Genomic DNA, 10,315 nt, shown 5'->3' with positions numbered 1-10,315 from the left:
ACAAGAACTTAAAGCAAACATGGACTTCTCTGCAGTCTTAATGGTGAGCTGAAGGTCTCTCTGCTGGAGGAGGAGGAGGGGCTCTGCACTGAAACAGCAAAAAAAAAATCAGCTATTAGTTCCAACGAAGCCGTGTTGCCTTCAAGAGCAATTGTAAATCAGAGACATACTGGTTTTATTCGACCGCTGGGGATCTGTGCAGCAGTTTGATCCCCGACTGCAGCTTCTGAAGAGTTTACTTTGAGGTCTGAGATCTCCACAGGAACAGACGCCTCCGTTTCATCAACACCAGCAGGTGAAACGCCACCAGGAGAGGAGGAGATGCAGGATTTAGTCTGACTTTGGTGAGTCTGGGAACAAAAGATAAAGAAAAATCAGGAAAAAATTAAGCAGTTTGGATCAGTTTTTCTCCAAAAACCTTTCTCACTTCTTCTTCTTCTTCTTCTACCTCTTCTTCCTCTTTTCCCTGCTCTTCCTCCTCTTCATCACAGAGAAGCTCTACAACCAGAGATGGGAAGACGCCAATCCGGCCGTCCAGTTCTCCCTCCCAAAAACCATCATCCACCTAAAAAAGAGAAGCTTATCATAATGCATGTTTACAGTTTGGAGTAAGATATATATATAAAAAAAAGAAGGTAAGCAGGTAAAACCCAATAATTGGTAATTCCATAAATTACTTTCAAATCAAACTGGAGCTAAGACAACAAACTCACCGCCCCATGGCGACGAGTTAAACGAATCAGCGCCCCCTCCTGGAAGGACAGCTCCTCTGCACTCTGACCCTGGTAGGAGTACAGAGCTCTGGCTACACCTTAAACCACAACAATAAATTATGAAAATTAGTGTTTTAATCAGCTTTAAGCTGGAATTCTATAGAAAAACAATTCAGCTTGATCACATTTGCCACTTCCTGACTCTCACAGACCTCTGCTCTCTGTGGAGCCGAGCGAACAGCTCAGATGAGGAGCCCCCTCTGCTGGTGAACACAAGAACTGCACGTGACGCTCGGGGACGTAACCCACCTGACCGCACGAGTTACACACCTGCAGATGACAGTCACCTGATGTACAGCATGGATGCAGCCAAGGAAACAGAAACATTTAAAAAAGACGTACCTTCAGCCAATCCTCTAAATCTCCATCCTCAATCACCTGAAGCTCCTCCCCTTCGTTAATTGACAGCTCGTCTGATTGGCCAGCCTACATAAATGTGCAAAGATTTACTTTTTCCATCAGTTCTGTCAAAACTTCAGCAAAAAGGTCTAGATTTTCACATGTATTGATATGTATTCATTATATTTTTTAATGTTTTCTCAGTTTCCACGACCTGATAGCTGTAGAGAACTCTGCAGGCTGCAGGGACGACATAAACTCCAGAGGAGGAAACCGTCTCCACAAAGATGTCTCCATTTTCATCGTTATAGTCCTCAAAGTCGGTGAGCTCAAACTCCTCCTCCTGAGAAAACAAACGTCTCCTTGTACAAATCTGACTCGTTGATATCAAACCATAATGAACTAAAATGCTGTTCGTCCATTTACAGAATTGGTGTTTAAGTTTCACTTTTTCAAATAAACTTTTTGGTTATCCTACTGCTGAACAGGTAAAAGCAACACATTTGTTAACACATTTTTTTGCAAATTATATATTTTTTTAGTTAGTACAACTTTTTTATTTATTGCCTAGATTGGGTCATTTTTTGAACATTGACGTCGTACTCTGAGCAGTTTTTTTTTGGCAAAATCGGTCTCATTTTCTTGTACATAGCAACCCCGCCCCCCCTTCCCTTCCCTATTGCTGAGAGCTCTCTGCTCACACGCTCTCTCTCTAACTTACAGTCCCTTTGTGTTTCTATACAAAACAAGTTTGGAAGCTTACAAAAAGTGAAATATAAAATCAGAACTTAGACCTAAGTCTGGGAATTTGACTTTATTATCTGAATTGTGACTTTTTCTTTTTTTTTATTTGTTTCTGTCTGAATATTTTCTCACAATATAAAGTCAAGATTCTGACTTCAAATTTAAACATTTTATTCACACATTTTTTCTTAGTATTCTGCCCATTAGTTCTGATTTTTTTAATTAATATTTACTAAAATGTTAAGTTTAGATTCAGCACAAAACATAAAGTTGAAGCTCTAAAGTGATTTATCCTCTGGAATATAATCAACAGTCCTTAGAAGGAGGTTTCTTTGCTCACTGGGAAATCATCTGTGGACCTCCTCTGCTCGCTGAGGCGCCGCTCCCGCTCCAGCTCCTCCTCGGCCTGCATCATGGCGTCGTGAAACCAGCGCTCGGTTCCCCCGACGCTCTCTGACAGCAGAGCCAGACGGGCCTCAGCCTTCACTCTGCTGAGCTGACGAGCCCAGAAAACCACAGACAGACAAACTCGTCAGCCTCCAGCATGAACCAGAAGATGTGAGATTTGTTACTTATGTTCTGATGTGAAAACATAACACAACTCTTCTACTCTGGGATGATGTTTGACATAAAACACTTCAGTCGGGGAGGAATCATAAAAAGGTGCTGAATTTCTAACTGCTTTGGGAAATCCTAAATCAGTTCTAACCTTTGCTTTTCTGACACTCTCCTGAACTTCTGCGATCTTCTGCTCCACACTGAGCCCGGTCTCTCCTGACAGGAGCTGCAGTCGACTCTCCAACATCTGCAGAACCTAAAAAAAAAAAATAAATAAATGTTATAAAATAATTGGTCACTGTTAGGAGTTTCTCCCTTGAACCCTTTATAGATCCAATGAAAATTTTAACATGTTCTTGTGGCATTTTTCTGAAAATAAAGGACTAATTTAAACAAAATTAAGCTTAAAATTGTTCTTCTTAGTATCCTTTATTCAAATTGTGGTGAATCAGGAGCAGATGAAAAAATACAGTTTGAAAAAGAACATATTTGGAATGTTAGTTTGGGGTTAATTAATTGATTAAAGTTTCTGGTCTGTTAAATAAACTAAATAAAGAGAAAATAAAATAATGTCCTGGTTCCAATTATCCAAAACAAAAAGTTAAAAGTTAAAACTATACTGCTTAAATAGGCCTCTTAACCCCTTTGTATCTACATTTTTTTCACTATATATATATATATATATATATATATATATAATGTTTTCTTCTGTTTAAGATGATGATAATTTAAGGGATTAAATCCTACTGTTCAAATTAGCATTATATAATGAAGGAGTTCACTCAAACCATTCACATAAATGTTAACTTGATTGTAATACATCAAGAAACATAGAAACATATCTCTCCTGGGAAACCAACACCAAAGCTCTAGTGAAAAAGGCTCAGCAGCGGCTGCACTTCCTAAGGGTGCTCAGGAGGCAGCGAATCCACCAAAAGCTGCTGGTGACCTTTTATCGCTCCACCATTGAGAGCCTGCTGACTTACACTGTGTCAGTTTGGCACTCCAGCTGCACGGTGGCGGACAGGAAGAGACTGCAGAAGGTGATAAACACAGCCCAGAAAATCATTGGTTGCTCTCTCCCCACGATGGCCTCCATCTACACCTCCCGCTGCCTCAGCAGAGCCAGGAACATCAAGAAGGACCACACCCACCCCGGTCATCACCTCTTCAAGCTGCTTCCTTCTGGCAGACGGTACAGGGCGGTACCGGCCAGGACAAACAGACTGAGAGACAGCTTCTTCCCAAAAGCTGTGGCTGTACTAAACGCTCACTTCCAACCATAACCCTTGATACTTTGCACATTCATAGGCGACTTTGCACACTCGTCTGCTCTGGTCACTTTATTCCTCACCTCATTTCTTGTACATAATTGACCCTTTTTTATTGAAATCTTTCTTATATTTTATATATTTATTACTGTGTATAAATATGTCCACATTGAAAAAGTGAGTTGTAACCGAAATTTCATTGTAACTGCAATGACAATAAAGGCATTCAATTCAATTCAATTCAATAGTAATTTAATTTAAAAAAACAGGTTGAAACCAGTTTGACTCCAGTTTAAGTTAAACCAGATTCACCAGATGTAAAGAAAGATGATTTTTAGAATAAAGTGTCTCACTCTTTCTCCGTGAGCAACTATCTTGTGGTCCTTTGCAGCCTTGCTGGCCCATTTCTTGGCTTCTCTGACCAGACAGCCCTCCTGTCCTGCTGTGCTGCTCTCCTGCAGAGAAGAAACCTGCGGGAGGAGAAACCTGGAGATGACATACTGATGGAGGAAAAGCCAAAACATGCTACGTTTGCAATTCTTTGATAAAACTTAACTAAAATGTTGGATATTCTGATATTCCTAAAGGATTTTTACACCAAATAATCCTCAGAGATTATTGTGATCATATTAAACTGGTTTAGGTTGATCATTCATAGTAATAATAATAAAAAAAACTAAAATATAATAATAATTATAGATTTAATTATAAGAACCTTTCCGGGCTCCCAATGACACTTCACAGTTTATAAATAAATAAAGTGGTGTGTTGTTGGGATAACGGTGGAATTGTACACTGAATTTCCTGAAAAGTGGGAGGACGTAAATGATGAAGAGGAGTGGCTCGAGGGCGGAGCCTTGGGGCACACCTGAAGTGACTGGGAAAAGCTGGGAGTGGAAAGACTCGACTTGGACTAACTGGATGCGAGTGGAGAGGTAAAGATAACAGGTGTTTTTAAAAAAGTTGACTTTTAGGAAATGAGGAATCAGTTCAATGCTGAGGATTTCTATGACTGAATACACAAAAAGTCTAACTCATGTGTTCATACGTCTGTGAATTTGAACCATTAACCCCACGAAGCAGAAACTCATGCTGACCTTGTCTCGTGGAGCAGGCTGGAAGGTCAAATCTGGTGTTTTGCTGAAGGAAATGGATTCTTCTAGAAACTCTTGAACATTTCTCTCTCTGGTCACCTGAAAGTTTAGAAAAATAAATAAAATGTGTGTTTATTTTTTCAAACTGAAACCCTTCTTGCAGAGGGCCAGAATGTCCCAAGATTGTTCTGGTTTGACTTGTGTCAGAACTCGTTTGAGTTCTTTTGTTAACCTTATAAAAGGAATGTTTTTGTGCTTTTGCTATTGTAACAGCAGCTCACACCATGCCAATCCATGACATGTCAGGTCACCTAAAAGCTCACACAGCTTCATAATGTCTGCTTATAGTCAGAAACTTAACAGGACACTCCTCTGAGGAGATCACCAGAACGCTCCTCTTCTGTCTATCTAGTTAAAAGGATATTTGGGACGCTCCTATTCTGCACATCTGCTCTAAGGAGACCTCAAAGGCCACTCTTCTTTTGCATTTTATTCCAAGGAATTAGGTAGGGAGTCTCCTTTGCTTGCCTCTTCTGATGAGGCCACTGGGACACTCCTCTTCTGAGGATGCCCTACCTAGTTGGAGAAGGACATTGGGGACACTCCTCTTCTGTTCACCTGCTCTTAAGATTTCTCCTGGGACACTCCTCCCCTGTATATCTAATAGGAAGTTACTGAGGACACTCCTCTTCTGTTGGCCTAGTTGGAGGAGGACTCCAGGGACACTCCACTTCTGTGTATCTAGTTGGAGGATGATACTGGGGATGCTTCCTTTTTGTTCATTTGCCATCAAGAGATCTCCTCCATGGAACACTCTGCATGTCGTTCCAAAAAGGTTAGAGTAGACATTCCTCTTCTGTCTACGTAGTTGAAAAAAAGACACTGCAGACATTCCTCTTCTGTATACCTAGTTGGAAGAGGATATTGGGGACACTCCTCTTCTGGTGAGCTGCTCTTGGGATTTCTCTTGGAACACTCTTCTTCTGTGCATCTACTAGAAGGAGGATAACCGGGATGCTCCCTTTCTGCTTATTTGCCCTAAGATCTCCTGCAAGGGACACTCCTCTTCTGCAAGTTGTTCCAAGTTGTTTAGTGGGGATACTCTTCTTTTGTCTATGTAATTGGAGGAGAACACTGACGACACTCCTCTTCTGCTTGACTAGTTGGAGAAGGACACTGCAGACACTCCTCTTCTGCTCACCTCCTCTTTGCATTTCTCTTGGGACACTCCTCTTCTGTCTGTCAACCAGAACTATTTTTGTTTGGTGTTGATTTATTATAAGACTTCTACAGAGCCTATTTTCTAATCCAGCTTTAGGTTTTGTTGAGACTGTGTGTCTAATACCCTTAGATCTTCTATTGTCACCATTCCTAAAAACAATACGGTCATCAATGGTTGGATGGAGGATAATTGATTAACATGCATAAACACTCAAAACACAGACCTTAGTTAGACTGTCCCATATACTACTGAACTGCTGATGTGTGGTCAAACAGGCGTCCATTTCTGTCCCACACAACAAGGTAAAGTGTTGCCTTAGATCATCATAGATATCCCCGTCCATCTGCTGAAGAAGGCAGAAGACAACAAGTCACTGCATTACTGCTGTAATCAGTTACTCCCATTGACTGTGTATGAGAACTGGAGTGTGACTTCACTCATAGAAAATGGTTTTCTTCTGGCTCCAACCAAATTAATTCAATTCAGTCGCCACTTTTTTCCACGATATGGAGGCCGCCATGTTGGAACCAGAGGTGTTTGAGAAAAGGAATCATAGCAAGAACCAATAGAATGACTAAGATGTTTATTTCTAAATAGAAGTCTGTGGAATTTTGGATTCTTGTAGCCAGATGGTACTTCCTGTTTGGAACGCCAGTGGGAGAGGGGTCACTCAGTCCAGTTCCCATATACAGTCAATAGTTTCTCCCGACACTGTTAACAAAATCAAAATCTCCCACTTTTGAAAGTAGTGATCACCAGAGAACCGTACCTTCAAGCGTTTCTGGATTGATTGAATGGAATCAATTGAACTCTTACAAATACACATCTTGCAAATCAATTAATTTCTTCTTTATTTTTTCCATCTTTTCTCACAAACTGATGAACCCTGTGGCGTTCTAATGGAGATTTCTGCATGTCCAACAATTGTGGTTTTACACGGACTGACTTCTTTTTGTTTTTTATTTTTATAATCTATAAGCTATAAATGTCCTCACCTTCATGATCAGTGGTAAGTCATGCGTGTGGTAGTGCTGTTGCTGGGCGTTGACAGCAGCCACGGTCAGTAGATACTCATTACGGACTTCAGTCAAACGGTCGTCACACTCTTTAAGTCTGGCATTCAGCTGAAGAAACACAGACATATTTGGTTTTGTTACAGCCATACCTGATGAAAACATTACAGATCATACACATTTTGACTATTTTTGACCAAACATGAACATCTTAGCACATTAAACACTAGTTTAAAAAACTGTGCAGCTTGGACAGATCTTCAGTGAAGAATCTAAGTCAGGGGTAGGGAACCCTGGTCCTCCGGAGCCACCTTCCTGCATGTTTTCCAATATACCCCGCTCTGGCATGTTCTTATTGGCTGGACACACCTGAACCAGGTAATTGTGTCATGACTGATTACCTGGTTAAGGTGTGTCCAATCAAGGTGGCTCCCAAGGACCAGGGTTCCCTACCTCTGATCTAAGTCTTAGGATGGTTTGGTTCTATTAATCTAGATCTGAGAGAGCAGGAACTGCTCATTTTAGTGCTCGGTTGTCTGTATTTGGTCTGTGATGAACTGATGACCAGCTCAGGTTGGCCCTGCCTTCACCAACATCAGTCACTTCCACTGTAAAATGCTGCAGATGTTTCTGTGGTTTCAGGAGAACAGGAAAAATGGATCAAATGTGGAATTGGAGAGTCGAAAACATTTTTTAAATCATTTTTGAATGTCCATACTTTAGCAGTCATCTTATGTATTCCTGTTTTGAAGTGGAAGATCCCATGCTCACTCTTCCTGGCTCTGGAAAACAGAAAAAGTGAATAGTGTGAGTATAATGCCGCGCACACATGGGGTAGATGTGCTGCGTTGAACCCTCCTTTAGCATATGGTGTCCACACTGGACTGATGCTATCTGGTACTAGCGCATGCACCCGCAGTTGATGTGAAATGTCAAAGGGGTGCAAAACTGGAGAATAAATTCTCCTTCATGATCACTTTTTACAGTGTAGAGCCTCAAAAACTGTCTGAAAACTTTCATTTTTTGAAGGCAGAAGCTGATGCTTGAATGTGAGATTCTGAACGTAGCATCAAAGTTAGAGTCATAAGCTACGTTCTCTCTGCAACAGACTTCATGACATTCGCACCAAGCCTCTTCCATCTGAAGCCCCTCCCTGCTTGTCCAGTGTGAATGTGTCTCTGTGTTGGTCTGAGCTGAGGTGAAAGGTCCTCACTTGATCTGTGCGTCAGCAGCTTTCTCTCTGGCCACACAAGCGATGTGAATGAGGTGATGGTAGCTCTTTTTGACCCTGTGCAGTTCCCGTAGTGCATCCACCACCTCACCCTGCACCCGCTGCAGCCGTTCCAGGCCCTGACGAACAAACATGACACCTCCATGAAGAGCAGATACATCTACAGGTAAATGCGTTTACAGACTCACCCTCTTGACTCGAACGTCCTTGGCGTTGTGGAGACTCCTGGAGGCGTGGCCGGTCAGTTTGCGGTAATCTTCGGCAGCAGACAGTCGTGTTGCAGCGATTTGAGCTGTTGCATCGACCACGGAGCGCCACACACAAAACACACTCCTGGAAACACAACACATTAATCATCCAGTCAAAAAATAAACTGCCCTTTTGAAATAGTTGATTATTACCAATAAACATCATATTTTATGATCATTTCAAGTTCTAAAACAAGAACAAGCTTGGAAACCATTTTAAAACTTAAATTATTAAAGCAAACATCAAATAAATTAAATGTGTGTAAAAATCTCACAAGATAAATTGATTTACAAACTAAAAACTGTTGTAAATTTAAGCCATAATGCAGTTAATATCACTAATATGCGACCAGCGTTTGTCTAATTTGAAATAAATCATCAAACAAAAACTTGTCAACGTACATGTGTGTGTAAAGTGTTTGTTACCCAGATGTGACGGCGTCCGCCGTTCCTCTTTGCCAATCTCTCTTCTGATGCTGGATTGCTAATCTCTGGAGAGCCTGAAGAGTCGGGTGACACGTAGACGTCTGAATATGTGGTTGTGTATTTGTTTAATTCGGGTTAAATGAACACGGCATGGACAGAGTGCATGAAAACAGATGGAAAAGCCCGATATTAAAGTTCTCGTATAAATGTACGGAATGATAGAGTAAAATGAATTAGTTTAGTACCTTTTACTTTCATCCTTCATCCCATTTTTTACATTAACATGTTCGTTTTCTGGCACAAACTTCTTTAACCACATCTTTCCAGATAAATTGAACTTTTTTGTACTATTTTAATGTGTCGTATTGTATTTTTATAAATTTGATTCTCATTTTAGTTTCAGTTTAGTTTTAAATTTTCAACTTTTATTTATTTCTGTCAAATATATTGTAAAACAAAATCCTGCTGCCACTGATTTAATGCACAGGAATTTACAAAAATATACAAAAAAAGTAAATGACTTCAAAGTTTACCAAATGAGAGCTTTTATTTTTGAATTTTTCATCCCACTTTCACACATTTATCTGATGTCTGCATGCACTTAAGTGAGACATTCTGCACCATGACGTCAGAATTTTCTTGAAATCCTCAGAGGAGCATCGACTTCCAAGAGACCAAAGAATATGAATCAATTCTTCACTCATAAAATATAGTCGAAAATTGCACTTAAATAAGAAATTTAAATAAAAATAAATAAATTAAAAATAAATGATGACAAAGTTACAATTTACATGTTTGTTGGTTATGATATATAGGGAATAAAGAGTTTTTGCAGCAAAAATCACAACATTTCATTCATATTTTTATTTATTTGTTTATTTTTTCTGGTTTCTACTCTAAATACATTTTTATATTTGATATGAGACAACTTTTTAGCGAGTGTAATGACTTGTTTTAAGACGATTAATCTTAAATTTGACGATTTGATCTTAAAAACATTAGCAATGTTTATACATTTATTAACTTTGCATAATATCTTCAAGCAGACATTTTAATTAATAAAAGGTGGGAAACCTTATTTCAAGAAACAAACTTGCTTGATTTGGAAACGTTTTTAGTTTTTAGAATAAATTGATCCTAGTGTGTTATTGTACATTAAAACGATCTAGAAATAAGGATAATTTGACTCTTACGGGGCTTTTAATAGGATAAAATTCGGAAAAATGTTAATATATATATATTTTTAAAGAGTTAAACATATAAACCTCTATTTTTAAGACATACGTTTTTAAATTACCACATCAATAGACCTAAATATGAGTGTTTAACTGATTTAAATATTTCATTGTGTCTTTAAAGGGGTGTCATAACTTATTTTTTCACTGAAAACAAGAAA

General features: G+C 39.4%; 1 protein-coding gene across 1 annotated transcript in view; it reads right to left on the bottom strand.

Moving 5' to 3' along the window:
• The window catches only part of LOC112137860 (F-BAR and double SH3 domains protein 2), a 10,711-nt gene continuing 396 nt past the window's right edge, over positions 1–10,315 (bottom strand). The window contains exons 3-19 of the mRNA XM_024260392.1: positions 8,920–8,993; positions 8,434–8,578; positions 8,228–8,364; positions 7,733–7,796; positions 6,997–7,125; positions 6,225–6,347; positions 4,783–4,878; positions 4,039–4,155; positions 2,566–2,670; positions 2,197–2,352; positions 1,327–1,455; positions 1,116–1,199; positions 926–1,043; positions 714–811; positions 428–565; positions 171–350; positions 1–88 (exon numbers count right to left, since the gene is read on the bottom strand). Of these exons, the coding sequence (XP_024116160.1) occupies positions 38–88; positions 171–350; positions 428–565; positions 714–811; positions 926–1,043; positions 1,116–1,199; positions 1,327–1,455; positions 2,197–2,352; positions 2,566–2,670; positions 4,039–4,155; positions 4,783–4,878; positions 6,225–6,347; positions 6,997–7,125; positions 7,733–7,744 (1,536 nt within the window). The 5' untranslated portion in view covers positions 7,745–7,796; positions 8,228–8,364; positions 8,434–8,578; positions 8,920–8,993 and the 3' untranslated portion in view covers positions 1–37. The remainder of the gene's footprint in view (positions 89–170; positions 351–427; positions 566–713; positions 812–925; positions 1,044–1,115; positions 1,200–1,326; positions 1,456–2,196; positions 2,353–2,565; positions 2,671–4,038; positions 4,156–4,782; positions 4,879–6,224; positions 6,348–6,996; positions 7,126–7,732; positions 7,797–8,227; positions 8,365–8,433; positions 8,579–8,919; positions 8,994–10,315) is intronic.

Source organism: Oryzias melastigma, linkage group LG10, assembly GCF_002922805.2.
Source record: "Oryzias melastigma strain HK-1 linkage group LG10, ASM292280v2, whole genome shotgun sequence".
Taxonomy (NCBI): domain Eukaryota; kingdom Metazoa; phylum Chordata; class Actinopteri; order Beloniformes; family Adrianichthyidae; genus Oryzias; species Oryzias melastigma.
Note: the sequence above shows the minus strand (reverse complement) of the source record. Positions and strands in the feature narration are given on the sequence as shown.